Source organism: Rhyacophila brunnea, unplaced genomic scaffold (genome assembly GCF_057557595.1).
Source record: "Rhyacophila brunnea isolate RB1 unplaced genomic scaffold, BYU_Rbru_1.0 scaffold_16, whole genome shotgun sequence".
Classification (NCBI taxonomy): domain Eukaryota; kingdom Metazoa; phylum Arthropoda; class Insecta; order Trichoptera; family Rhyacophilidae; genus Rhyacophila; species Rhyacophila brunnea.
In genome coordinates, this window is record NW_028232816.1 from 15,508,676 (window position 1) to 15,533,187 (window position 24,512).

The 24,512-nt window shown below is 36.3% G+C and overlaps 1 protein-coding gene and 3 pseudogenes across 3 annotated transcripts; all 4 read left to right on the forward strand.

The window, feature by feature from the left end:
* The first annotated feature begins 358 nt into the window (after nucleotides 1-358).
* LOC147074443 (protein lethal(2)essential for life pseudogene) lies at nucleotides 359-1,425 on the forward strand (annotated as a pseudogene).
* Nucleotides 1,426-1,886: 461 nt separating this feature from the next.
* On the forward strand, nucleotides 1,887-24,512 carry LOC147074444 (heat shock protein 70 B2 pseudogene; annotated as a pseudogene). 2 transcript variants are annotated; one of them, XR_015070183.1, is made up of 2 exons: nucleotides 1,887-1,994; nucleotides 2,165-2,525. The product of XR_015070183.1 is annotated as a heat shock protein 70 B2 pseudogene, transcript variant X2 (transcript). The 2 variants fall into 2 exon arrangements; XR_015070182.1 differs by lacking the exon at nucleotides 2,165-2,525 and adding an exon at nucleotides 22,224-24,512 and having other exon boundaries at nucleotides 1,900-1,994.
* LOC147074445 (heat shock protein 70 B2 pseudogene) lies at nucleotides 7,461-9,442 on the forward strand (annotated as a pseudogene).
* LOC147074446 (protein lethal(2)essential for life-like) lies at nucleotides 14,838-15,540 on the forward strand. The gene has a single exon (XM_085943364.1). The coding sequence runs from the start codon at nucleotides 14,900-14,902 to the stop codon at nucleotides 15,437-15,439; it is 540 nt and encodes a 179-aa protein (XP_085799490.1). The 5' UTR covers nucleotides 14,838-14,899; the 3' UTR covers nucleotides 15,440-15,540.

Here is a 24,512-nt window from a genome sequence, read left to right on the forward strand (position 1 = left end):
CTAGAAAAGTCTACGCTGTTCTTACACAGATGTCAGTAATTCACATATAGAAAATTTTACTAGGTACTTACTAAAAGATCTAATAAATTCAAATATATTATATTATTATGAGCTTTCCATCAATAAAAATATGAACTTTATAAAAAGTCATTAATCATACTGCTGCATTGAATAATTTCTAGAACAGTCTAGCACAGCTATTGAATACGCCTTCTAGAAACGTCTAAACTATTCCTACACAGATGTCAGTTATTCACATCTAGAATATTCGTGAATATTCTATAGCTTTACCGTATACGTTATTAGATGGCGTTGTACTATATAAGCGCCCTAAATATATTTCATTGGCAGAATCAATTTTGATACAAACTGAGAAACATCTCTAGTGTTCCAAAAATAGTTATTCAAACAAAACTTGAATCATATAATTAAGATGGCTTTCATTCCACTCGTGTTTAACCATCAACCAAAGTTTGATCAACATTTTGGCTTGGGTGTGGATCCTGCTGAATTTTTAATAGCAGCTATCAATGGATGCCCAAGAGTGGCAAGACATTCACATAATTGTAATAAGAGGAAAATGAATCTACACAATACCTTGGCACGGTCTGCCTGTCAACAAGACCCTGGAATCAGAGTAGCAGTGGACAAAGATCAGTTTCAAGTATCATTGGATGTACAGCATTTCAGCCCAGAAGAAATCAGTGTGAAGATGGTTGGAAAGCAAATAGTCGTTGAAGCAAAACATGAAGACAAAGAAGATGGACATGGATATGTTTCGAGACACTTTGTAAGGAAATATGCACTACCCGATGACCATAAATCAGAAGACGTGGTCTCCAGTCTATCTTCTGATGGAGTATTGACCATCACTGCACCTCGCCGAATTCCTCTTCAAGTTGACGGTGAAAGAACAGTTCCCATTACAGCGACGGGAGAGTTGAAAACACCAATTGCCAATGGGACTGAATAAACAATGGTTGACATTGAATCTTTCCTATTTAAGAATATGTATTATTTTTTTTTGTCTAAGACTGAATCTCTGTGTTTCTTTATATGTTAATTTCTTATTTATTAAGCCCTATGATTTAATTGTTTGTGTTTTACATTTATATAATATTCATTTATAATAAATAAATACAGTATTATAATATCACATAAATTTGTTTTATTTTACTATGTCAGTAATTATTTTATTACTATTCAAAGCAGTCAAATGTTACATACATGCCTACAAAATAATCAAAACAGATTTCTTACACATAATATAATATAATAATGCAATACAAATTTACAATAATATTCACACAGATTGTTTTTCAAGAAGTTTTACTTTTATTACTCAACTAATTGTATCACGCCCACAATGACTGAGCGGTTTACGGTCGTCTTATAATGTTGTGGGTCCCAGGTTCAAATCCTGGGTCTGGCAAATACATATATTGTTTTTCAACTTGTGTTTGGAGTCAGAGTATGGACCTAATCTGACATCCATTTTTCGTAAAAACAAAAATCTGTTAACACAAACCTCCCATAATATGGTCTTATTAGGATTGGATATGGTCAAAGAAAAACATATTGATGTTCTCTACTGTCTTTTTCCATGCAAGATTAATGTTAAGCCATGCCACATCATTGTGTAAAAAGGACATTAAATATACCATTAGGTATGCTCAGTGACGTCCCGTGGGGGTAGGCAGATTGAGCATCGCTTGGGGGCGGCAGTTACCCGAACGGCGGCAAATTGAGGAGAATCATTAAGTATATATATAAATAGCTACATAAACTTAGTAATAACGGAAACATCCTTCCATTAAAAAAAATCAGATAACTGGTTGGAAACAAAGTGTATCAATAATTACTATTAAAGGTTTAATAGGACTGTAATTTTTTTGTCGGGTTGGCGATGTCCAGTTTACTTCCGTTGTCTTTGGACGTCGCGTCCTTGATAATCACCAATGACATGCGCAGACTTGTGAATTACTGAAATATAGGTAGGTTTGCCAGTCACTCGCGAGTTTTGGAAGTTGTTACGTGTATTTTAAAATGTACCTGAAACCGTGGACTTGCTATATTTTTTATCTATTGAAGCAGAGATGGCATTTTAATTAGATTTTGTGGTATAAGTCTTGTTAGTAATGAATCCATACAACACATTTCTTAGATATTGGTGTCATGAAAGGATGATAAAAAATGGGGCGGCATTTTGGCGCTGCCTAGGGGCGGAGTCTTGTCTTGGGACGTCACTGGGTATGCTTCAGTTACTGCATTTCTACTAAACTATATCTGCAGTCTTATTCCAACCTCCGGTGAGTTTGCAGTCAGCAATACAATCCATGCTGGATGAAAACAATACCTCGATTCCAACATGGCAAAACCAGGTTATTTTGAAGTATCAATACTTCGATACTTCAACATCCGGAATCCGGTAGTGTTCAAATAAAATACTATGGTTACGTGTTTACGATAATGTCGTTTATCACATGTCATATAACTTGTAAACTTTATGAATATTTGTAAAATAGATAAACAACACTGATGTTTTTTTGTATTTCTACCTACCGAATCCCTAAGAGGAATCGTTTGCAGCATATTTCAGACTGATAGCAACACTAACAAAAAGTTAGGTTTTTAAGAACATTCTATATGATGCATGTTTATAGTTGAATTGGTTGATCACACAATTTTCCTAAAGGTGATTTCTTTTTTTAATTAATATTTAAATTACTTAAATTTAATAATTTTGAGACATCATTTACATGGTAGAGTTTCATTTTACGATAGTACTTTTTGTAGTCTATATCTGTCTGACTGTCTAGTCTTCTAGTTTATTTTTTATATATTCCAGAATATGTACTATAGAACTCTCTTGAATACTGGAGAGTATTCTAGCATACTGACGACATTCTTAAAGAGTGGAGAAAATTCTAGAAGAATGATTCTCAAAGTACAACCTTGATGCTCTTTCCAAAAGCAAAGTTGCTGTTTTATTATTTTATTCCTGTCTTTTCTAGTCTTTAGTTTTGGTTACAAACAACCAAAAGAGAGTAAATATTTTTTTAAATGTGGGCACCTGTAATATGAAAAAAATTGAAAAGTAATGAGCGGAGAATATTATAGAATATATGCTAGGAACATTCTAGAGTAGGTAAAGGAAAACATTCAAGAATACTTGTGAAATTCTGGAATACTGAGCAGCCGATTCTAGAATACTTGACCAATTTCTGCAACTGAAACTCCTAAAATCCAAGGCTGCAAACTCGTTCAAAAAGAAAATGACAAAAGTTCAACTCTTATGTTGTCACCTCCGAAAGGGGGGGGGGGTGTAGACTGATCGCTGAACCCCCCCCTGATGATGTAATGTCAGTCACGGTGATATCGTCTGCTTCTTCCGGGGACATGCTTATGTTGATTGACAACGCGAAAGTACAGGCGAAAACGGCATTTTATTGTTCGGAATACAGTTACAGTAAAGTACAGCGTACAAAATATTTAGCAAAAATATTAAAAAAATAAATTTAAAATGGCGGGGACGTCGGCGAGCGTGGTGCCGGCCGACGTCACCCTCGAGAGTTCGAAAACCGACTGACAAATATGACAATCAACCTTTTTGGAGAGCAGGTCAACTCTAGGCAAGAATAAAATAAAACCTACAAATTCTGTCACTGAAAAATGACAAAAACACTCTCTGGTATATGTACTTGGCTGGTAGGTAGGTACCTTGGGTCTCCTATTTCTGAGAATTTCTGCTCACCACAGAATTAGTCAACCAGACCTTTTTTAGGTATCTGCTTTGAAAAGGGCTGTATTTCTTTGCTAGGTAGGTACATATTTTGAAATATTTGAACTAGGTACAAAAAATTCATATTTTTTCAAAATAATCTCAAATCAGATATTCTAGGTGTTAGGTACATTGTATGGCTGGGAACTTTGCTTCCAATATTTATATAGGTAAGTGTACGAATTTAATACCTATTGGTCAAAATTTATTTATTTATTTGAAAAAGACACGTTGAGTACATAACAAATTATTAATTCAGGACGTTCACAACATGAAATTTACAATAAAAATTACAAGTAATCAGTTAGGAAAATCAGGAAAAACAAAGTGGAGGAAAAAAAGAAAGCAAAAATAGTTTTATACAAAAGAAATAAAATTTAAGAAAACAACAATAATTCAAAAAGTACAAATTAAACAATAAAATAGAATTTAAAAAACAGAATATATAATGGATCGCCGAAAATATCTACATCTCTAGGGAGTGCATTGACCAACCGCACAGCCCTCGCTATTGGTGCCTGGTGAGCCTGAGATGAGGAAACAGCTTTCACCCAAAATAGGTCATGGCTGCGACCACGCATGTAATTGACGGGTCTGTAAAAATTTAAATTTTCTAGAATATCGGGATTGCAAATGATACCACGTGAGAGCAGGGAAAAATGCTTTAAGAGCAGAAGTGACCTACGAGCTTCAAGTGAATGAAAGGCGAGCATGCCTTGAAGAAAGTTAGTCGGAAAATACTCGTTTGAGAAGGTGTCAAAAGGAAAATAATTATAAACTTTAAAATAGAGATGGCGAAGAATTTTTTTCTGAACACGCTCTAAAACAAGCTTATAGGAAACTTCATAAGGACTCCAGATGATGGAGCCATACTCAAGAATACTCCGTACTAACGACACATAGAGGATGTAGGTAATAATATTAAAAAATGATAGGTATTAATAATTACTATTTTTGGCATGTAGAGTATCGTGCTGACAATTGTTTTAAGTTATATAGGTAACTACAAAATCGTTTGCTATTGATTGGCTTTAAAATTACAGCTTGCTTCTAAGTATTTTTTTAAAATTGACTAAGAATAAAATTTATAATGACACTAGATTTTACTTGGCTTGCTTATAGAATCAATGTAGGTATAAAAAAATGCAGGATTTTATTTATATTAAGGGCTAGACTGATTCTATTAAATTTTGTAGAACTTGCAAAAGGGTGACTATAAATTTTCATACATCTAAGCTTACGGGCTAGAAATTTGCCTCGCAGTCGATCTGTTCATGTTTGCATGAATCAGCCCAATGATGATTCAGGCCTCATGGCCTTGGATCCTCTGAGGATGCCATGGTTTAGGCGGTATCAATGTCTACCGCTACGTTTGGATATTTTTATTTTTTCTATTCTTAAAAACATTTTAATTTTCAAAAAACACGTTATTTCATTGCATTTTTTTAAAATGACTTCTACTTCGCTAAAATACCATAAATCACGATTCAGACTCGACTCCACTACCAAAATCTATCGACTGCCAAGATAAATAAATTACAGATTATGTTTTACACAAAAACCATAATACTTACATGATTTCATCTTAGAAATATTAAAATTTATTTGTATAATTTGTGTAAAAATGTTTCGTTGGCAGCTTTGGCACCCATCAAGGAGTAGGTAAAGGCCACAGCATTCACCTCGTATTCCATAGATCGCCGATTTAATAATACGGCTGTGTTACGTCAATGTCATATAGGTTGAACGAATGACAACTAATCATCGTAAAGATGTCTGTTGGAAAGGACCTGTGGAGGTCCGTGCATCATTTAAGAATGATTTTTATCGTAGGAATGATATAATTCAAGTTCAAATTTATTTATTGAATTCAATTTGCCTGGATGCAGGAAATAGTGAAAATCAAACATTTTTAATCAAATTTTGATTTATTTTGTTGAAATTACTTAATAATAGACGTAGGTATCATTTTATGATGTTACTTATATAGAGTTTGATATATTTTTTTACTTAATTTGATAAATAAAATCGTGAATAGTGACCAGTTCGATAGGTATGAGGTGTCCGAGACAGTAAAAACCATATAATGGCTCTCCATCTCCTGGAGATATCTTGATGGCCATTATATTATTTAGCTCCAGTTTTAGACTAATTTAGCCTAATAATACGGAAAAAAACTATATTTTACATGTTTTCTTGATTCCACTGAATTACAATTAAAACAAATAGAAGAATTTAATACTTAATTAAAAATATTTAAAAGATTTATTTGAATTAAATGAATAATAAATGAGTCATGTACTTCTATCAATTTTAGTAATCAGTATGCCTTTTTATGAGGTCCAGCAAAATTAAACTTATCTCCAAATGGTTAATAATAAATAAACAAACAATCCATGCTAAAATTTATAACATAATATGGTTAGAATAACATAAATTAAAGCCAATATAGTATTCTGTGAACCAGATGTACAGGAGCCAGTCCACCACACATTTCAAAATGCTGAGGTTGTGTGTCACTATTTTGTTGAGAATGATGCGCAGCTTATTGTAATATAAATGTCCACAATTGTAATTTAGTAGGTAAGTACAATAAATAAATTATTATAAAATCAAAATTACATCATAAATTATTTATAATTGACTCGTTTATCAAAGAAACAGCTGTAGCCACACTTTAGATACTTCCCTATACATTGTGTATAACTATAATAATGTCATATTAATATGGTGAATAGTACAACATTATCATACTTTTCGAAGCTATTGTAACGTTCAATCCGTCCTGTAAAAGTGGAAGGTACCTAATAATTTATCTATGAAGGCAATCGATCCGATACTACAGTCAAAAAGTACAAGTTGTTCCAGTATTAAATCAATTGAATTCATAAAATTAACAGATTATGTACCACAATCGATAGAGTACTTGCATAAGACACTCGTGAAGAAATAAATTGTAAATGGAAAACGACTGGTTGTTCGGGAAAAGTCAGTGAAATTAAATCCCCACGCTTCGTTCGGCGTTTGTTTGTTTACAATTTTCAAGTTTTGACATTTCGATTCGACAAATTGAAAAATGTTCCCAATATAAAAAAAATATTTTCTGGTGGGATACCTGACGAATATAAACCAATTACTGGAGTTATTTAGAGTAAAGGATCGTTAAATTAATTTAAAACTGATATGAAATTTAATCATTTTAATTTTAAAGGTACCATAGTTCTTTTAAGACGTAAAAAGTTTTCGAGAATATTCTTGAATGATCAAATATTTTCAAATGGCAACCAATTTTTCTACCATGTTCTAGAAACCGAATCTCGAAGTTTCGCGAAGTTACTGGAAGCCAGCCAATAGCGTGCCAGCTATTTAAGCAAGGGGAATAGCGGCAAGTAATCATATTCAAAACAGAATTCAAAGTGAGAGAACCTAAAAACGACAAGTTATTTCTTGCCAAAGCGAAGTATTCGTCAAATAAGTGGATAATATTCAAAGCAGTGAACGTTATTTAAATCAGAGTGCTTGATTATCAGTTTAAAATATTTAATACCTACTAATTAAAACTGAAAATATTAAGCGAGTTGTTCGAGCTAACGGATTATCAACCTACACAGTAAAATCCGATATTCAACAGATTTTTCAAAAATAATCAGCTGAAATAAGGGAATCAAAAGCTGTCAAAATGCCTGCAATTGGTATAGATTTGGGAACAACATACTCGTGTGTGGGTGTGTGGCAGAATGGAAATGTGGAGATCATCGCCAACGACCAAGGAAACAGAACCACTCCCAGTTATGTCGCCTTCACAGATAGCGAGAGGCTGGTGGGAGACGCAGCCAAAAACCAGGTAGCAATGAATCCCAGCAACACTGTTTTTGACGCCAAAAGACTAATCGGTCGCAAGTTCGACGATCCCAAAATCCAAGATGACATGAAACACTGGCCCTTCAAAGTGGTATCAGACAATGGCAAACCAAAACTGCAAGCTGAGTTTAAGGGAGAGACGAAGACATTTGCACCAGAGGAAATCAGCTCGATGGTGTTGGGGAAGATGAAGCAGACCGCAGAAGCGTATCTGGGAGTGAGTGTGAAAGACGCAGTGGTGACAGTGCCGGCATACTTCAACGACTCGCAGCGTCAAGCTACAAAAGACGCTGCGGCCATTGCCGGAATTAACGTGCTTCGAATCATCAATGAACCGACAGCCGCCGCCCTCGCATACGGATTGGACAAGAATCTCAAAGGCGAGAAGAATGTGCTCATCTTCGATTTGGGAGGTGGCACATTTGACGTTTCCGTACTTACCATTGATGAAGGCTCCCTCTTCGAGGTGCGGTCCACCGCCGGAGACACTCATCTCGGAGGAGAAGACTTCGACAACCGTCTGGTGAGCCATCTCGCAGATGAATTCAAGAGAAAGCAGAAGAAAGACATTCGAAGCAATCCACGGGCGCTGAGACGACTACGGACTGCTGCTGAACGTGCCAAGAGAACCCTTTCATCCAGCACTGAAGCTACTATTGAAATCGACGCACTATTCGAAGGAATCGATTTCTATACCAAAGTGACGAGGGCCCGATTTGAAGAGTTGTGCGCTGACCTCTTCCGTGGTACATTAGAACCGGTTGAAAAAGCCCTCAACGATGCCAAACTTAACAAGAGCGCCATTCACGAGGTTGTCCTCGTCGGTGGTTCCACTAGAATTCCAAAGATACAAAACCTGTTACAAAATTATTTCTGCGGAAAGAAGCTAAACCTTTCGATTAACCCTGATGAGGCTGTGGCGTTTGGTGCAGCCGTCCAGGCAGCTATCCTAAGTGGTGAGAAGGATTCCAAGATACAGGACGTACTTCTAGTGGACGTCACACCGTTGTCGCTCGGTATTGAGACTGCAGGAGGTGTGATGACCAAAATCATTGAAAGGAACGCCAGGATCCCTTGCAAACAAACACAAACATTCTCAACCTATGCCGACAACCAGCCCGGAGTCAGTGTGCAAGTGTTTGAAGGTGAACGAGCAATGACTAGAGACAACAACCTTCTGGGAACTTTCGATTTGGCTGGTATTCCACCCGCACCACGAGGCGTCCCTAAGATTGAAGTAACTTTCGACATGGATGCTAATGGTATTCTCAATGTGTCCGCCAAAGAGACGAGCTCTGGAAAGAGTCAACAGATAACCATCAAGAACGACAAAGGCCGACTGTCTCAACAAGACATCGACCGCATGTTGGCTGAGGCTGATAAATACCGGGAAGAAGATGAAAAGCAAATGAAGAGAGTGGGTGCAAGAAATCAACTGGAAGGTTATGTCTTCGGCGTCAAGCAGGCTGTCGAAGAAGCAGGAGGCAAACTGTCAGAGGAGGACAAGAAGAAGACATTGGGTCACTGTGAAGAGGCAGTCAAGTGGCTGGACTCCAACTCTCTTGCGGAAGTGGATGAATATGAACACAAGTTAAAAGAAGTTACGTCTGCTTGCAGTCCCATCATGACCAAGTTACACCAGCAGCAACCCAACCCTACCGGATGTTCACAGCAGGCCAATCACGGATATCCTTCCTCAAGACAGGGTCCTACAGTTGAAGAAGTTGATTAAAATCATTTAATCGTTGCATTTATTGTAAATTCGATTCCTGCTATGTATAATTCTTTACTACTCGTATAACAACATTATTATCTTGTCATTATTTTTTAAGTTAAAAAGACTGTCTCTTGTACATTATTATCTTGTCATTATTTTTTAAGTTAAAAAGACTGTCTCTTGTAAATATAATTTATATTTTAAGATAGATGTAATTTTGTGCTTCGTGTTTAATGTAATATGTATTATTAAATTTATTTCGTAAATATATTATAACTTTATGTTTCGAAAATTGTCTTTTCATTATTTTCTTTTCGCTATGCATTATAGAAACATAATATTTCCACAACACAATCAAAATACATTTAAACAAAATTTCTTTATAAAATGTTCACCGTGGAAATAGGGAGTGTTCAATGCTCATTACCTACCTACTTAATTTGGGAGAAAGTAATTTTGAGGGAGGTAACTTTTTAATCGATTTCTCGGCCGGATCTTGTAAGTAAATGTCAGCGATTCTAACCATATAGTCAAAGTATCAATACCATGGCCCCCACACCCTGAAGCTGGCCCCCAGGCCACAATATTTGGTAGGCCCCCCTACCTATCACTAAGATTAAAGGTAGTACGGCGCTCTACAGTAACGATTTCTAAATTGTGTTCGAGGTAAAATTATGAGTAGGTATTTAGTATATTTTTTAGCAATTTTCTATTACATCCACTTGAGTTATTGAATTGTCAATTGGCAATTGAACATTTGAAGCAAATCAGCGCCGCAGGAGACTTTTTTACTAGTAGGGTCATTTTGTGATGTGTGTTTATCTCACTTATCTGGTTGACACACAACGTTGGGGCTCCTCTTGAGCCCGGGCCCCCAGGCTAGAGCCCTGTCAGCCCCCCCTTGTCGGGGCCATGATCAATGCCCTAAATAAAAATAAAATCTATGATTTCATCATTCAACAATACAGGGCCAGAATAATTTATTTTAGAATTTAGATGAAAAAAAAAAGAATAATAATTGCTGTTCAATAGTTATTATGAACCTAGTTCTAGTAAATGTGTAATGAAAATAGTGTAAATAAATTGATTGCATATTAAATTTTTGAGTTGTGTGTATAATACAGAGCGTTGGAGCGGAGCTCGGAACTCTGTAGCAATGGGGTTTTATCCGGAGCACCGAAAATTTGTGGTGCTCCACTGCTCCGGATGTTTTTTTATTATTAAATTTTCCACCTAAAATCCAATGAAAATAGTATATTTTGACACTTTGCAACACTGAAATTATTTGAAATATGGCAACACTGCCGAGTGATAAGCTACCGCATTTTTTTGACAGAAGAGGCAAATAATGAGAGACGATTTGCTGCCGGTTTTTTTCATAGAATTAATAATGAAAATCACGATTATTTTAAAACTACTTATTTTTTTACAATAATACTTATTAAAACTTTTTAACCGGAGCGGAGCCGGAGCAAGTATTAGGTACTGTAGCGGAGCAACTGAAAAAAGAGTCCGCTCCAACGCTCTGGTATATAATACAATTATGACGTATATAGGTGCTTTATTAAATTTCTATTACTTATATTGAATTTGTTTGCATTGATTTATGCTCCACATTATTTTGTACTACCGACACCAAACTCCTTAGTTTTTTTTGGTCTGTGGGACTCGGGAACTATAGACTAATATACTTTGCGGAACTTTTGAAGCACTTCGAACCCCTATCTTGTTGACATATATTATTAAGGTCCAACAGGGTAAACGACACAAAATATGTAGAAATTCCATAAGCAGACTAAAAATGCTGCATTCTACTGAAAAAAAAATTGCAATCGCCATTTTTTGTCGTGGAAAAAATTCATGACCAAAAACGATTAGCATTATTTTTAGATCTGCCATGTACTTAATCCAAAAGATTCTTTCATGAAAACATGTGAAAGCTTTATTTAGGTCTGTTGGAGAAAAACAATGGTGAAATCGAAAAAACATCCGAGATTGGGAATTTTTTTGGGAGCATCGACAAAAAAAACTCATATTTTTTCTATATATGCATAAAAAAATCCCGCATTCCATAAAAACTATAAGCTTACCATTATATCATGGCTGCGGGTGTCTTGTGGATAATAAAAATAATAACGAATCCCACAGTGGCGAAGGGTGGAATTAGGCTGTTAGACAGAAATCATCATTTATGGCACTACAATCCTTGGCGGGTCTTGACCTCCTTCAAAAACTTCCTCCATCTTGGACGATCCAACGCCGACACTCTAGTTGCTTTGACCGAGCATTCTTATCTCCTGTGGCGCAGTCCCGTCTTAACTTCGACAGAAATAGTGCACACTAAACTTTGTCAGTCATACGTATTTATTTTCATCGAACTTATAGCACCTGTACACGTGCATGGATTTACTTGCACCAATAGTGAGTATTTTAAACTATCGTGAAAATAACTGTTTACACGTAAAAGTGCTGACTGTCTCTCCAATCTCATTCTTCACGAGTAAGCGAGATGCGATATTGTCATTTTATGGATCTATTTGGGTCGTAATGTACATTTTTTTGATATGACCGCTATCGCTTATCATACTTATTGTCAACAGTAAATCCATGCACGTGTAAAGGGAGTACTAGACTACAAATTGCAGATAGTGTTGATTAGTTTTCAAAATTCAATTAAACCTTGTGTTCAACAAACCATAATAAATAATAGTCAAATCTCAACTAGTCATCTATCTGTAAAATGTCTATATTTTTTATCTTATATGGTTTGGTTAGGCAGGGTTGAATTTTAAAAAACTATCCAGCACCATCTGTAATAATATGTATTTTTAATTCAAAGAAAACAAATAAGTATGACTGAAAAAATGTGCACAATTTTTGTTGGATCGCCCAAGCATACCAAAACTATGATGGTTTGGTAAAGCAGGGCTTAAAATCCAGAAATGTCCACAGAAAAACTAAGATCCGGCTTTATAAAACCGTCATACACACAGTCATTGCATACGGGTGCGAGTCATGGACGCTAAATATGAAAGCAGCTGAAATGGTGGACTGCTTTGAGAGAATGATCCTGAGGCGGATATACGGACCCATGAATGATGGTGAGGAGTGGGGAATTAGGTACAACACGGAACTATACCGCTTATACCAAGATTCAAAACTCTCCACCTTCATAAAATTCCAGAGGCGAAACTGGGCAGGTCATGTCCAGCGCATGCCTGAGTCATGGATACCAAAGAAGATCCTCGAAGGAAACCCAGGGGGAAAAGGCCAGTGGGAAAGCCACGCACACGATGGGGTGATAACATTACAAAAGATGCCAACCAGATGCTAAAAATCCGGAACTGGAAAGACGTGTGGAGGAGGCCAGGGCTTGACTTGAGCTGTAGCGCCATCAAAGAAGAAAGCAGGGTTTAATTGATTCTTAAAAACTAACCAGCACCTTTTGGAATTCGTATTCTTAGTTCAACGACAATGAAAAGTTTAGTGTGCACTGGATACTGGACCTTAACAACCTACTTCCACCCTTCAGTACTGGCTATGCCCTGACACCCAATAAACTCCTTAGCCAGATGTATGCCACAAATGCGTTTACATGTTCTACAATTCCGCGCAATTACCATGTATCTATACACGCTGTAATAATTTAATATAGTGTACACATACTGCTATCTCTTGGAATCATGTTGAAATACTTGACTGAAATAGAAGTCTTTATATGATTATACCGAAAAAGATATGTTTATAAGGTTGTATTTTTTCATAAAAACTGTACCGCCATGTTAATACCTCAATCAAAATCTTTACTATATTGAAAAATGATAGATTACAATTTTTGCAAGCTGGAACACTTTAGTAAAACAATTACAATTAACATATTCTACAGGAAGAAATATGGAAACCGTGCAGCGCTGCCCAGGGCCCTCCCCTGGATGCAGTGCCAATAACTAATAAATAATTATTTACAATATTAAGCACAAAATGATTCTTCCATCTGATTTTATTTGATTTCAAAATAAATATCTCAAAATTAATTGTTAGTATATTCCCAAACGATCAGAGTGACATTCTAAAACCTGCTGGGTTGACGAAATCATAGAGTTTGGTTGATGTATGTGGTAGCGAAGAACTAGTGACCGAGAAAAGTGGAAGGAGCTAGGGGAAGCCTTCACCCAGCAGTGAATCGACCCAAGCGATAACGTATAGAGTAACTATGAAGAGTGACTAATATTTTCTTTGTAACTTTAAATGTTTTATTTACCTGTAAAAAACATAGATATTATAGTAAATTAGGGACCTTTTGTAATTGCATAGATTGGTATTTAGTCATGATGTCCAAAGGATTAGGTACCTACTTAAAAATCTATATATAAAATGGGGGATCATATTATATGCATTCAACAGAGAACCTAGTGGAAAAATACGAAGTTTGCAATTTGAGAATTCTTTTTGATAGTTTACAATTTCAACTGTATAATAAATATGTATCTGAAAACATTAAGGGCTTGCGCAGACAGAGAGCGGTCAGGCGGTCTGCGTTCCGCGTTCGGAGTTCTTTGTACTGTATGGACTTCATACTGTATGGGTACACAGCCGGCGGTCAGACCGCGCCGGTCAATTGGAACGCTAGTGTTTTAGAGTTCTATTCCCGGAATTATAAAGAACGCCGTACCTCCCGTCCAGTCCCGTCATAGGAATTTGAGCAGTCAAACAACATAGAACGAAACCACACGGGGGAGTGAGTACGCAACAGCGGTGCTTTCTCACTTCCACTCGCAGTCGGAATATAGCGGTCTCGCATTATGCAGCGCCTGTGTCACTACAACGTTTGTACACAAATGGAACGCTTATTGTTGACCGCCACCTGTCTGCTGTCCCTGAACGCTAGCGGTCAACGGTCGGTTGAACGCAGAACTCCGACCGCTCTCTGTCTGCGCAAGCCCTAAAAAAAATTAAAGTCAAAGATAAACTTACAATTATAAAAAAAATGTGAATTTGGTACATAGGTTACGTTATTATTACATTATTTTTATATATTTATTATTAAAATTTAGTTTATTAAGTTTTCAATTTTTCACGGTTTAGATTTTTGACTAATTTATAGTTTTAATAATTTTTATATCTATTTTAAAAAACATCGATTTTATAAAAAATATAAAAGTGTATAACTTGAAATCCTTTTTATTTATATGAAATTTTATTTAGGTATGGTCCCAATATTTAAGCTCGATTTCAATCAAAAAAAAAAAATTTGCTGAAGTGAATAATTTCTAGAATAATCTAGCACAGTTATAATTATGACGTTTTGAACACACCTTCTAGAATCGTCTAAACTATTCTTACACAGATGTCAGTGTTTCACATCTAGAAAATTCGCGAATATTCTCGAGCTTTACCGCCTATGTTACTAGATGGCGTTGTACTATATAAGCGCCGTAAATCCATTTCACTGGCACAATCAATTTTGATTCAAACAGAGACGTATCTCTAGTGTTCCAAAAATAGTTGTTCAAACGAGAAACTAAAATCGAAAAACTACGATGGCTTTCATTCCTCTTCAGTTCAATCATCAACCAATGTTCGATCAACATTTTGGCTTGGGATTGGATCCTGCTGAATTTTTAATAGCAGCTATCAATGGATGCCCTAGAGTGGCAAGACATTCACATAATTGTAATAAGAGGAAAATGAATCTACATAAGACCTTGGCACAGCCTGCTTCCCAACAAGATCCTGAATTTAAAAAAGCAGCGGTCAAAGACCAGTTTCAAGTATCTTTGGATGTACAGCATTTCAACCCAGAAGAAATCAGTGTGAAAACGGTTGGAAAGCAGATAGTCGTTGAAGCAAAACATGAAGACAAGGAAGATGAACATGGATATGTTTCAAGACACTTTGTAAGGAAATATACACTACCCGATGACCATAAATCAGAAGACGTGGTCTCCAGTCTATCTTCTGATGGAGTGTTGACCATCACTGCACCTCGCCGAATTCCACTTCATGTTGACGGTGAAAGAACAGTTCCCATTACAGCGACAGGGGAGTTGAAAACACCAATCACTAATGGGACTACATAAACGATAGTTGTCATTGAATCTTTCCTATTTAAGAATACCTATCATTTTTCTTGTCTAAGACTGAATCTCTGTGTTTCACTATAAATATGTTTATTTTATAATTAAGCCCTATGATTTAATTATTCGTGTTTTACATGTTTAATATTTATATAATAAATAAATACAGTATTATAATATTACATAAATTTGTTTTATTTTACTATGTCTATCAGGAATTTTTTTTATACTATTCAAACAAGTCGAATGTTACATACTGATACCGCCTAAACCATGGCATCCTCAGAGGATCCAAGGCCATGAGGCCTGATTCATGCAAACATGAACAGATCGACTGCGAGGCAAATTTCTAGCCCGTAAGTAAATAGTAATTATTAATATCATTTTTTTTAATATTATTACCTACATTAGCCTTCATCCAATTTTGACCAATAGGTATTAAATTCGTACACTTACCTACATAAATATTGAAAGCAAAGTTCCCAGCCATACAATGTACCTAGCACCTAGAATATCTGATTTGAGATTACTTTGAAAAAATATGTATTTGTACCTAGTTCAAATATTTCAAAATATGTACCTACCTAGCAAAAAAATACAGCCCTTTTCAAAGCAGGTACCTAAAAAAGGTCTGGCTGCATAGACTATAGATACATCTAGACGCCACCCGTTGCATTGCTAAATGAAGCTACGTGCCGTGCGTTTGGTTTGTGGGCGAGCGAACGCATTCGCCTACAAATGTTCGAGACCATAGAACATTTCGCTAGTGCTCGCCCAAAGTGCTCGCACTAGACGCTCAGAATTAAAATATAATTTTCTATTTTTTACGTTATATAGTATTTTTAAGCGGTCAAAATGCAACCATTAGGTAAAGATATCCATAATTTAAGTTATTTTAAAGAAACACTAGGTCACTGATATTAAAATAAATAATAATATACAAATAAATTGTCACGAACATGTATCAACTTACCTATGAAACGTAATACCATCTTCTTGCTTATCAGTACGGCTACCATATTTTAATACAACACGCAGAACCACCTTTCCTACTTAATTAACTAAAAATATATACCACTGACTTTATGTTTAACACAAAAAATAGCAAATTTAGCAACACGAACTCGCAGATCATCGATGCTACATGAAGCGATTCACCACGATTTGCCAGCGATACTTTTGGAAACTGACTCAAAAATATGTAGACCTTTTATCTTACTCTAGCGCGTATCGCAGAGATTATAAGGGTTTTAAGGGATATACTTTCTCACTCGCACTCATGCATCGTTTTTGTTCAGGCCTTGTCTGGCTGACTATTTCTGTGGTGAGCGAAATTCTCAGAAATAAGCCAGGTACATAATATGCAGAGTGTTTTTGTCATTTTTCAGTGACAGAATTTGTTTTATTTTATTCTTGCCTAGAGTTGACCTGCTCTCCAAAAAGGGATTATTCATTCGGTTTTTGGTCTCTGCGGACGTCGGCTGTGGCGCCGCGCTCCCGGCGTCACCGCCATTTTAAATTTATTTATTTTTTTAAAAAATATTTTTGAATATTTCCTACGCTGTAGTCAAGCCCTCCGCAATAGCCGATTTTAGTGAGTAATGTTTTACCAAGTGCATAGCCAACACGCCAGTGTTGCCATAATATAATTTATAAAAACATTGCTTGTAAAATTATAACATTGGAATAAATATTCGATATCTGGTAACACTAGACACGCACACTGTCACACATATTTTCGAATAACCCAGAAAAGGGTCGCGGTGGAAGCGTGAAGGGGGCGAGGCCAGTGCGTGAAAAAGTTCGTCATGTTTTGAAGGACAAACACATGCAATAACTCCATCTATATTTTTCTATAATCTAAGGCTGTAGTACTTTGTACCTAACTGTATTCCGAACAATAAAACGCCGTTTTCGCCAATATTTCCGCGTTGTCAATCAACATAAGCATGTCCCCGAAAGAAGCCAGCAGACGATATCACCATGACAATGACCCATTCATCATCAGGGGGGGTCCAGCGCACTCATCTCACACCCCCCCCTTTTCGGAGGTGACAATACATTATGCCTACAAAATAATCAACGATTTCTTACATAATTATGTATTTAAATAATAATGCAATTTTTTTAGAATAATAATTGGTAATGCTAATTGCAGATTGATTTTCAATAAGTTTTACTTTTATTACCCAACTATTTGAATAATAGTTATAGTAACCGGTAATAAAATTCAGTGTTATTAATTAATTAGGTACACTTAATCATAACCAATTAAAATTGATTAAATAAAACGTATCGATGTTCTCTATTGTCTTTTACCATGCAAGATAAATGTTAAACAATGTCACATCATTGTGTAAAAAGGACACATTATACCAGTATGCCTCAGTTACTACATTTCTACTTACTCTATTAACTATATCTGCATCTTTATTGCAACCTACAGCGAGTTCGCAGCTTGCAATAACAATTCACGCTGGATGACGTCGCATTCCAGACCACAATACCTCGATTCGACCATGGTAAAAATGGGTTTTTTTGAAGTATCAACACTTTTTGACCAATACTTCTATACTTTGACATCCGGTATTTGTAAATTAGATAGACAACACTCATGTTTTTTTATATTTCTATCTGGAGTCCGTAGACAAGGAACCAATTACAGCAAATTTCAGACCTATAGCAACACTAAAAAAAAAGTTGTTTTTTTAAGAACATTATATGGGACGCATGTTTATGGTTTATGTTGGCGATTTTGTTAGTCTCACATTATTATTTGTTCGTTTCTGAATCTACAAGGTTTTTTTTCAAACTAATAGATAAAATTATTAGTTTGTAAAACGTAAAATATTTATGCCCAGGTTGGTCGAGTGGCTTATAATGTTGTAGGTCCTAGGTCTGGCAAATACACATATTGTTTTTCAATTTATGGCTGGAGTCAGGGTATGGACCTAATAGGTTGAGCAAGTGGCTAAGATTCATTTCTCATAAAAACAAAAATCTGTTTATACAAACCTTCACCCTGTGGAGGGCCATATATGCTCTTATTAAGATCGGACATGGTAAAAAACAAAACCGTCAGAAAGTAAATGCTTGAACTAAGAATATCCATTGTCCCATTGAACCGATATGTGAGATTGTGACCACATAATATGTTGAATAAACATTTAACATACATTTTAGACATAAATCGACCGAAAATACATCATTGTCAGGATTTATGAAAATGCCTGAACCTCATATCATAATATCAATTCGACACTGATGTAATGCACTCAGAAATAGCCCCCTTCCATGATGTAACTATGATAGATTTACAAAAACGCCTTCTCTTTGACATGCTTCTTATCGTGCCCTCCCCTGGCAAAGGTCGACCACCATCAGGGAGTTCTTCGCCTGCCACCAGGAACAGTTCAGTGGAGCTGCACTCGACGTACTAGTGTGAAATATTCAGAGAGCAACAGTAATATTTGAATAAATGTCACAAAGATTTATAATTAATATACTTAATGAAAAATGTTTCGCTACTTACTATTTAAAAGTGTACAAGTTAAACATGAATAAATGCGAAATTTTAAATTGCCTCTGGTGGCCAGGCATCGATTAGTGATTAGGCCACTCAATTGATATCTTGATTTAAAACACAAAAACCGATAAGACAACATTAACACAATTTGATTATCATTTCAAGTAAGAACTACTAGTTAACTTCATCGTAATTAAGTAGAACATTTGTAGCTTAATTTAGTAAAGCACATTAGCGCGAATCCAGTGATTAGGTACAGGTTCAAAACGTAAGGCGTCATATTTTTTCAAAAAACGAGTTTTTCTAGTAAGTTAACTGAGATATTTTCAAATTATCTATATTCAATATAAAGAATGTTATATTATTCTCAAATCACGTGAATTATCCTTCGAATAAAACAAATAGTTTATTAATGCGGTCGATTGCACCATTTTCCAAAAAATGATTTTTCTTCTTAAATATTTAAATTACTCCTGATTATTAATAATTTCGAGACGGCATTTACAAGGTAGAATTCAATTTTACGACAGTATTTTTTCTAGTCTATAGTTGACTGTCTCTGTCACGTCTACCAGAATATTTTTTATATATTCCAGGATATGTACTACAGAATTTTCTGGAATACTGGAGAATATCCTAGCATACTGATGACATTCTAAGAGTGTAGAAAATTCTAGAAGAGTGATTATCAAAGTACGATCTTGGTATCTTTTTTTAGAACTTTGAAATATTTCAGTAGGTATTTGAAATAAATCTACTGATATTTTTTAAACAAATGACAGTGAGGTAAAGTCGCTGTTTTATTATTTTATTCCTGTCTCATCTAGTCCCGTTTGTCACCAAAAGAGTCATAAATGTTTTTTTAAATTTGGGAACCTGTAAAATGAAGAAAATTGATAAGTACCTAATGTTCTAGAATACTGAAGAACATTTTAGAATATATGCTAGAGAACATTCTAGAGTAGATGAAGGAAAACATTCTAGAATGGGTGAGCAATTTCTGCAACCAAAACTTTTAAAATCCAGGGCTGGGAACTCGTTCAAAAAGAAAATGACAGGTCTACCCACTACGTTTACATGTATATTTATTTTTCAGTAAGTAGTAATATTTCCTTGGCAACTTTGGCACCCATCAAGGAGTACTTAAAAGCCACACCACTCACCCCTTACTCCGTGGATCGCTCGTTCTAATAACACAGCTACGTCACTGTCAAATTGGTTGAACAAATGACAACTAATCATCGTAAAGATGTCTGTAGAAAAAGACCTGTGGAGGTCTGTGCATCATTTACGAATGGTATTTATTGTATGAATGATATAATTTGAGTTCAAAAGTATGTAAAATAAAACGATCCAATCTATAACATAATAATATGATTAGAATATAAATTAAAGCCTATTCATTGTGTGAACCAGATGTACAGGAGCGCAGTAGAGTCTACATTTTAAAATAAGTACTAAGGTTGTATGTCACTACTTTGTTGAAAATTATGTGTAGCTCGCTGTAATAATATGACCATAAAATGTAATTTAGTACAATAAATAAATTACATTACAATCAAAATTATATTAATTCGTTTATCTTATGCGTCAATTACATTGAGCTACTTGACGAGCTGCTTGTTGGCGAATTTATAATCTGCCTGTAAAGTCGCCTAGTGTCATCATCGAACAAGCTAACAAGCAGATTGTAAACAGTCTACTGAGAAAAGTTGAAAGCCGGTCAACTTTACACGCTACACGCCGTTTATCGAATAATGCGTAATATGTCTTTTTTCCCGCTATGAACATTTTATGCTCCTATTTTGTACAATCGATTGATAATATCGTCACCGTTCAGGCAAAAGTCACCAACCCTGAAAATGGCAGTTTTGAGTTGAGTATGTCACCCGAAGCGTAAAATTATGTTCTTTAAGATGCAAAACTCACCTCGGTACATTAGTTAGTAAAATTTTGCTTAAATCCGAATTATTTGTTTTTCACTAAATGACTTTCGATAAAATCTTAACAAGCAAAAGTCATTATAGGTGAATAGACATTATTGACTCTATAAAAAAAAAATCCTTCGTTATAAATATACAAGCAAAAGTCACTATACTATGGATGGTGAGTTTTACTGATGCTTCTTTTGGCTAACATTGTTCAGATTATTAACAAGCAAAAGTCACCAAACCATAATTTGAGCTACCTTGCCTCCTTTAAAACCTTCCAGATGTTTTAATTAGCATCAAAAAGTAAAAGTACCTTAAAGAAATTATTAAGAAGACATGAGAAAATAATTTAATGTAGATAAAACCTTAAAAACATTAAAATCTGATTTTTCCTGCATTTTCAAACTTTCAAATTGCGATATCTCAAAACTATGTTTTTAGGGTTGGTGACTTTTGCCTGAACGGTGACGATATAATATTTTAGTCTGTTAGTAAATATGATTCGGGGTCTAGCCATTGGCATACCACGGGTTCAATGACAATGGCAAAATATATCACAGAAACACTCAGAGTTGTGAAAATTGTGTGTATGTATTGTGATATCACTGGGAATCGAACCCGGAGACGACATAAGGCATTGGACAATGAGGTCGCTGCTGATTATGAAATATGTCCTCTTTTTATTATTACACAAACATGGGAACCCTAGTTGTGTATAATAAAATAATATCATAATGAATGATTAAACATTTTCATACTTCTCGGAGGTATTGTATTCTCCGTCCAATCCGTCCGGTGAAATGCGGAAGGCAATTTATCTGATACTAGGAAGTCAAAAAGTTGTTCCAGTATTACTTAATTCAATTGAATTTAAATTTTAAAACATTGGATAAGGAGATTATGTCATACAATACTGTCATCAGTTTTATTAGAAATGCACTATAAGGCAATATTATTAAGCCACTGATTCTGCGACCAAATATATAATTGTAAATGAAGTCAGGGAAAATCAGTCAAATTAATATTTCCCATGGTTCGATGTTTGTTTGTTGATTTTATATTTTTCATTTTTGACATTTCGTGTTCGACAAATTGAAAAATGTTTCCAATGTAAAAATAAATATTTTCTGGTGGGATACTTGAAGAATAAATAAATCAAAAATTAGAGTTACTACGAATAAACGATCGTTAAATTAATTTAAACGGATAAAATGAAATTAATTTAATTTAAAATGTATGTACAGTGCTTTAAAAGACGTAAAGAGTTTTCGAGAATATTCTTGACAGATCAAATATTTTCGAGTGGCAATTAATTTCTACCTCGTTCTAGAAGCCGATTCCCGAAGTATCGCGAACGTACTGGAAGTCAGCCAATAGCGTGCCAGCTATTTAAGCAAGGAGAATAGCGGCAAGTAATCATATTCAAAACAGAATCCAAAGTGAGATAACCAAAGTGAGAAAACGACAAGTTATTTGCCAAAGCAAAGTATTCCTCAAACAAGTGGATAATATTCAAAACAGTGAACATTATTTAAATCAGAGTGCTTGATTATCAGTTAAAAATATTTAATACCTACTAATTAAAATTGAAAATATTAAGTGAGTTGTTCGAGCTAACAGATTATCAACCTACACAGTAAAATCCGATATTCAACAGATTTTTCAAAAATAATCAGCTGAAATAAAGGAATCAAAAGCTGTCAAAATGCCTGCAATTGGTATAGATCTGGGAACAACATACTCATGTGTGGGTGTGTGGCAGAATGGAAATGTGGAGATCATCGCCAACGACCAAGGAAACAGAACCACTCCCAGTTATGTCGCCTTCACTGACAGCGAGAGGCTGGTGGGAGACGCAGCCAAAAACCAGGTGGCAATGAATCCCAGCAATACAGTTTTCGACGCCAAAAGACTCATCGGTCGCAAGTTCGACGACCCCAAGATCCAAGATGACATGAAACACTGGCCCTTCAAAGTGGTATCAGATAATGGCAAACCAAAACTGCAAGCGGAGTTCAAGGGAGAGACGAAGACATTTGCACCAGAGGAAATCAGCTCGATGGTGTTGGGGAAGATGAAGCAGACCGCAGAAGCTTATCTGGGAGTGAGTGTGAAAGACGCAGTGGTGACAGTGCCGGCATACTTCAACGACTCGCAGCGTCAAGCTACAAAAGACGCTGCGGCCATTGCCGGAATTAACGTGCTTCGAATTATCAATGAACCGACAGCCGCCGCCCTCGCATACGGATTGGACAAGAATCTCAAAGGCGAGAAGAATGTGCTCATCTTCGATTTGGGAGGTGGCACATTTGACGTTTCCGTGCTTACCATTGATGAGGGCTCCCTCTTCGAGGTGCGGTCCACCGCTGGAGACACTCATCTCGGAGGAGAAGACTTCGACAACCGTCTGGTTAGCCATCTCGCTGATGAATTCAAGAGAAAGCAGAAGAAAGACATTCGAGGCAATCCACGAGCGCTGAGACGACTGCGGACTGCTGCTGAACGTGCCAAAAGAACTCTTTCATCCAGCACTGAAGCTACTATTGAAATCGACGCACTATTCGAAGGAATCGATTTCTATACCAAAGTGACGAGGGCCCGATTTGAAGAGTTGTGCGCTGACCTCTTCCGTGGTACATTGGAACCGGTTGAAAAGGCCCTCAATGATGCCAAACTTGACAAGAGCGCCATCCACGAGGTTGTCCTCGTCGGTGGTTCCACTAGAATCCCAAAGATACAAAATCTTTTACAAAATTATTTCTGCGGAAAGAAGCTGAACCTTTCGATCAATCCTGACGAGGCTGTGGCGTTTGGTGCAGCCGTCCAGGCAGCTATCCTAAGTGGTGAGAAGGATTCTAAGATACAGGACGTACTTCTAGTGGACGTCACACCTTTGTCCCTCGGTATCGAAACTGCAGGAGGTGTTATGACCAAAATCATTGAAAGGAACGCCAGGATCCCTTGCAAACAAACGCAAACATTCTCAACCTATGCCGACAACCAGCCCGGAGTCAGTGTGCAAGTGTTTGAAGGTGAACGAGCAATGACTAGAGACAACAACCTTCTGGGAACTTTCAATTTGGCAGGTATTCCACCTGCACCACGAGGCGTCCCTAAGATTGAAGTAACTTTCGACATGGATGCTAATGGTATTCTCAATGTGTCCGCCAAAGAGACGAGCTCTGGAAAGAGTCAACAGATAACCATCAAGAACGACAAGGGACGACTGTCTCAACAAGACATTGACCGCATGTTGGCTGAGGCTGATAAATACCGGGAAGAAGATGAAAAGCAAATGAAGAGAGTCTGCGCCAGAAATCAACTGGAAGGTTATATCTTCGGCGTCAAGCAGGCTGTCGAAGAAGCAGGAGGCAAACTGTCAGAGGAGGATAAGAAGAAGACATTGGGTCACTGTGAAGAGGCAGTCAAGTGGCTGGACTCCAACTCTCTTGCGGAAGTGGATGAATATGAACACAAGTTAAAAGAAGTTACGTCCGCTTGCAGTCCCATCATGACCAAGTTACACCAGCAGCAACCCAACCCTGCCGGATGTTCACAGCAGGCTAACCAGGGATATCCTTCATCAAGACAGGGACCCACAGTTGAAGAAGTTGATTAA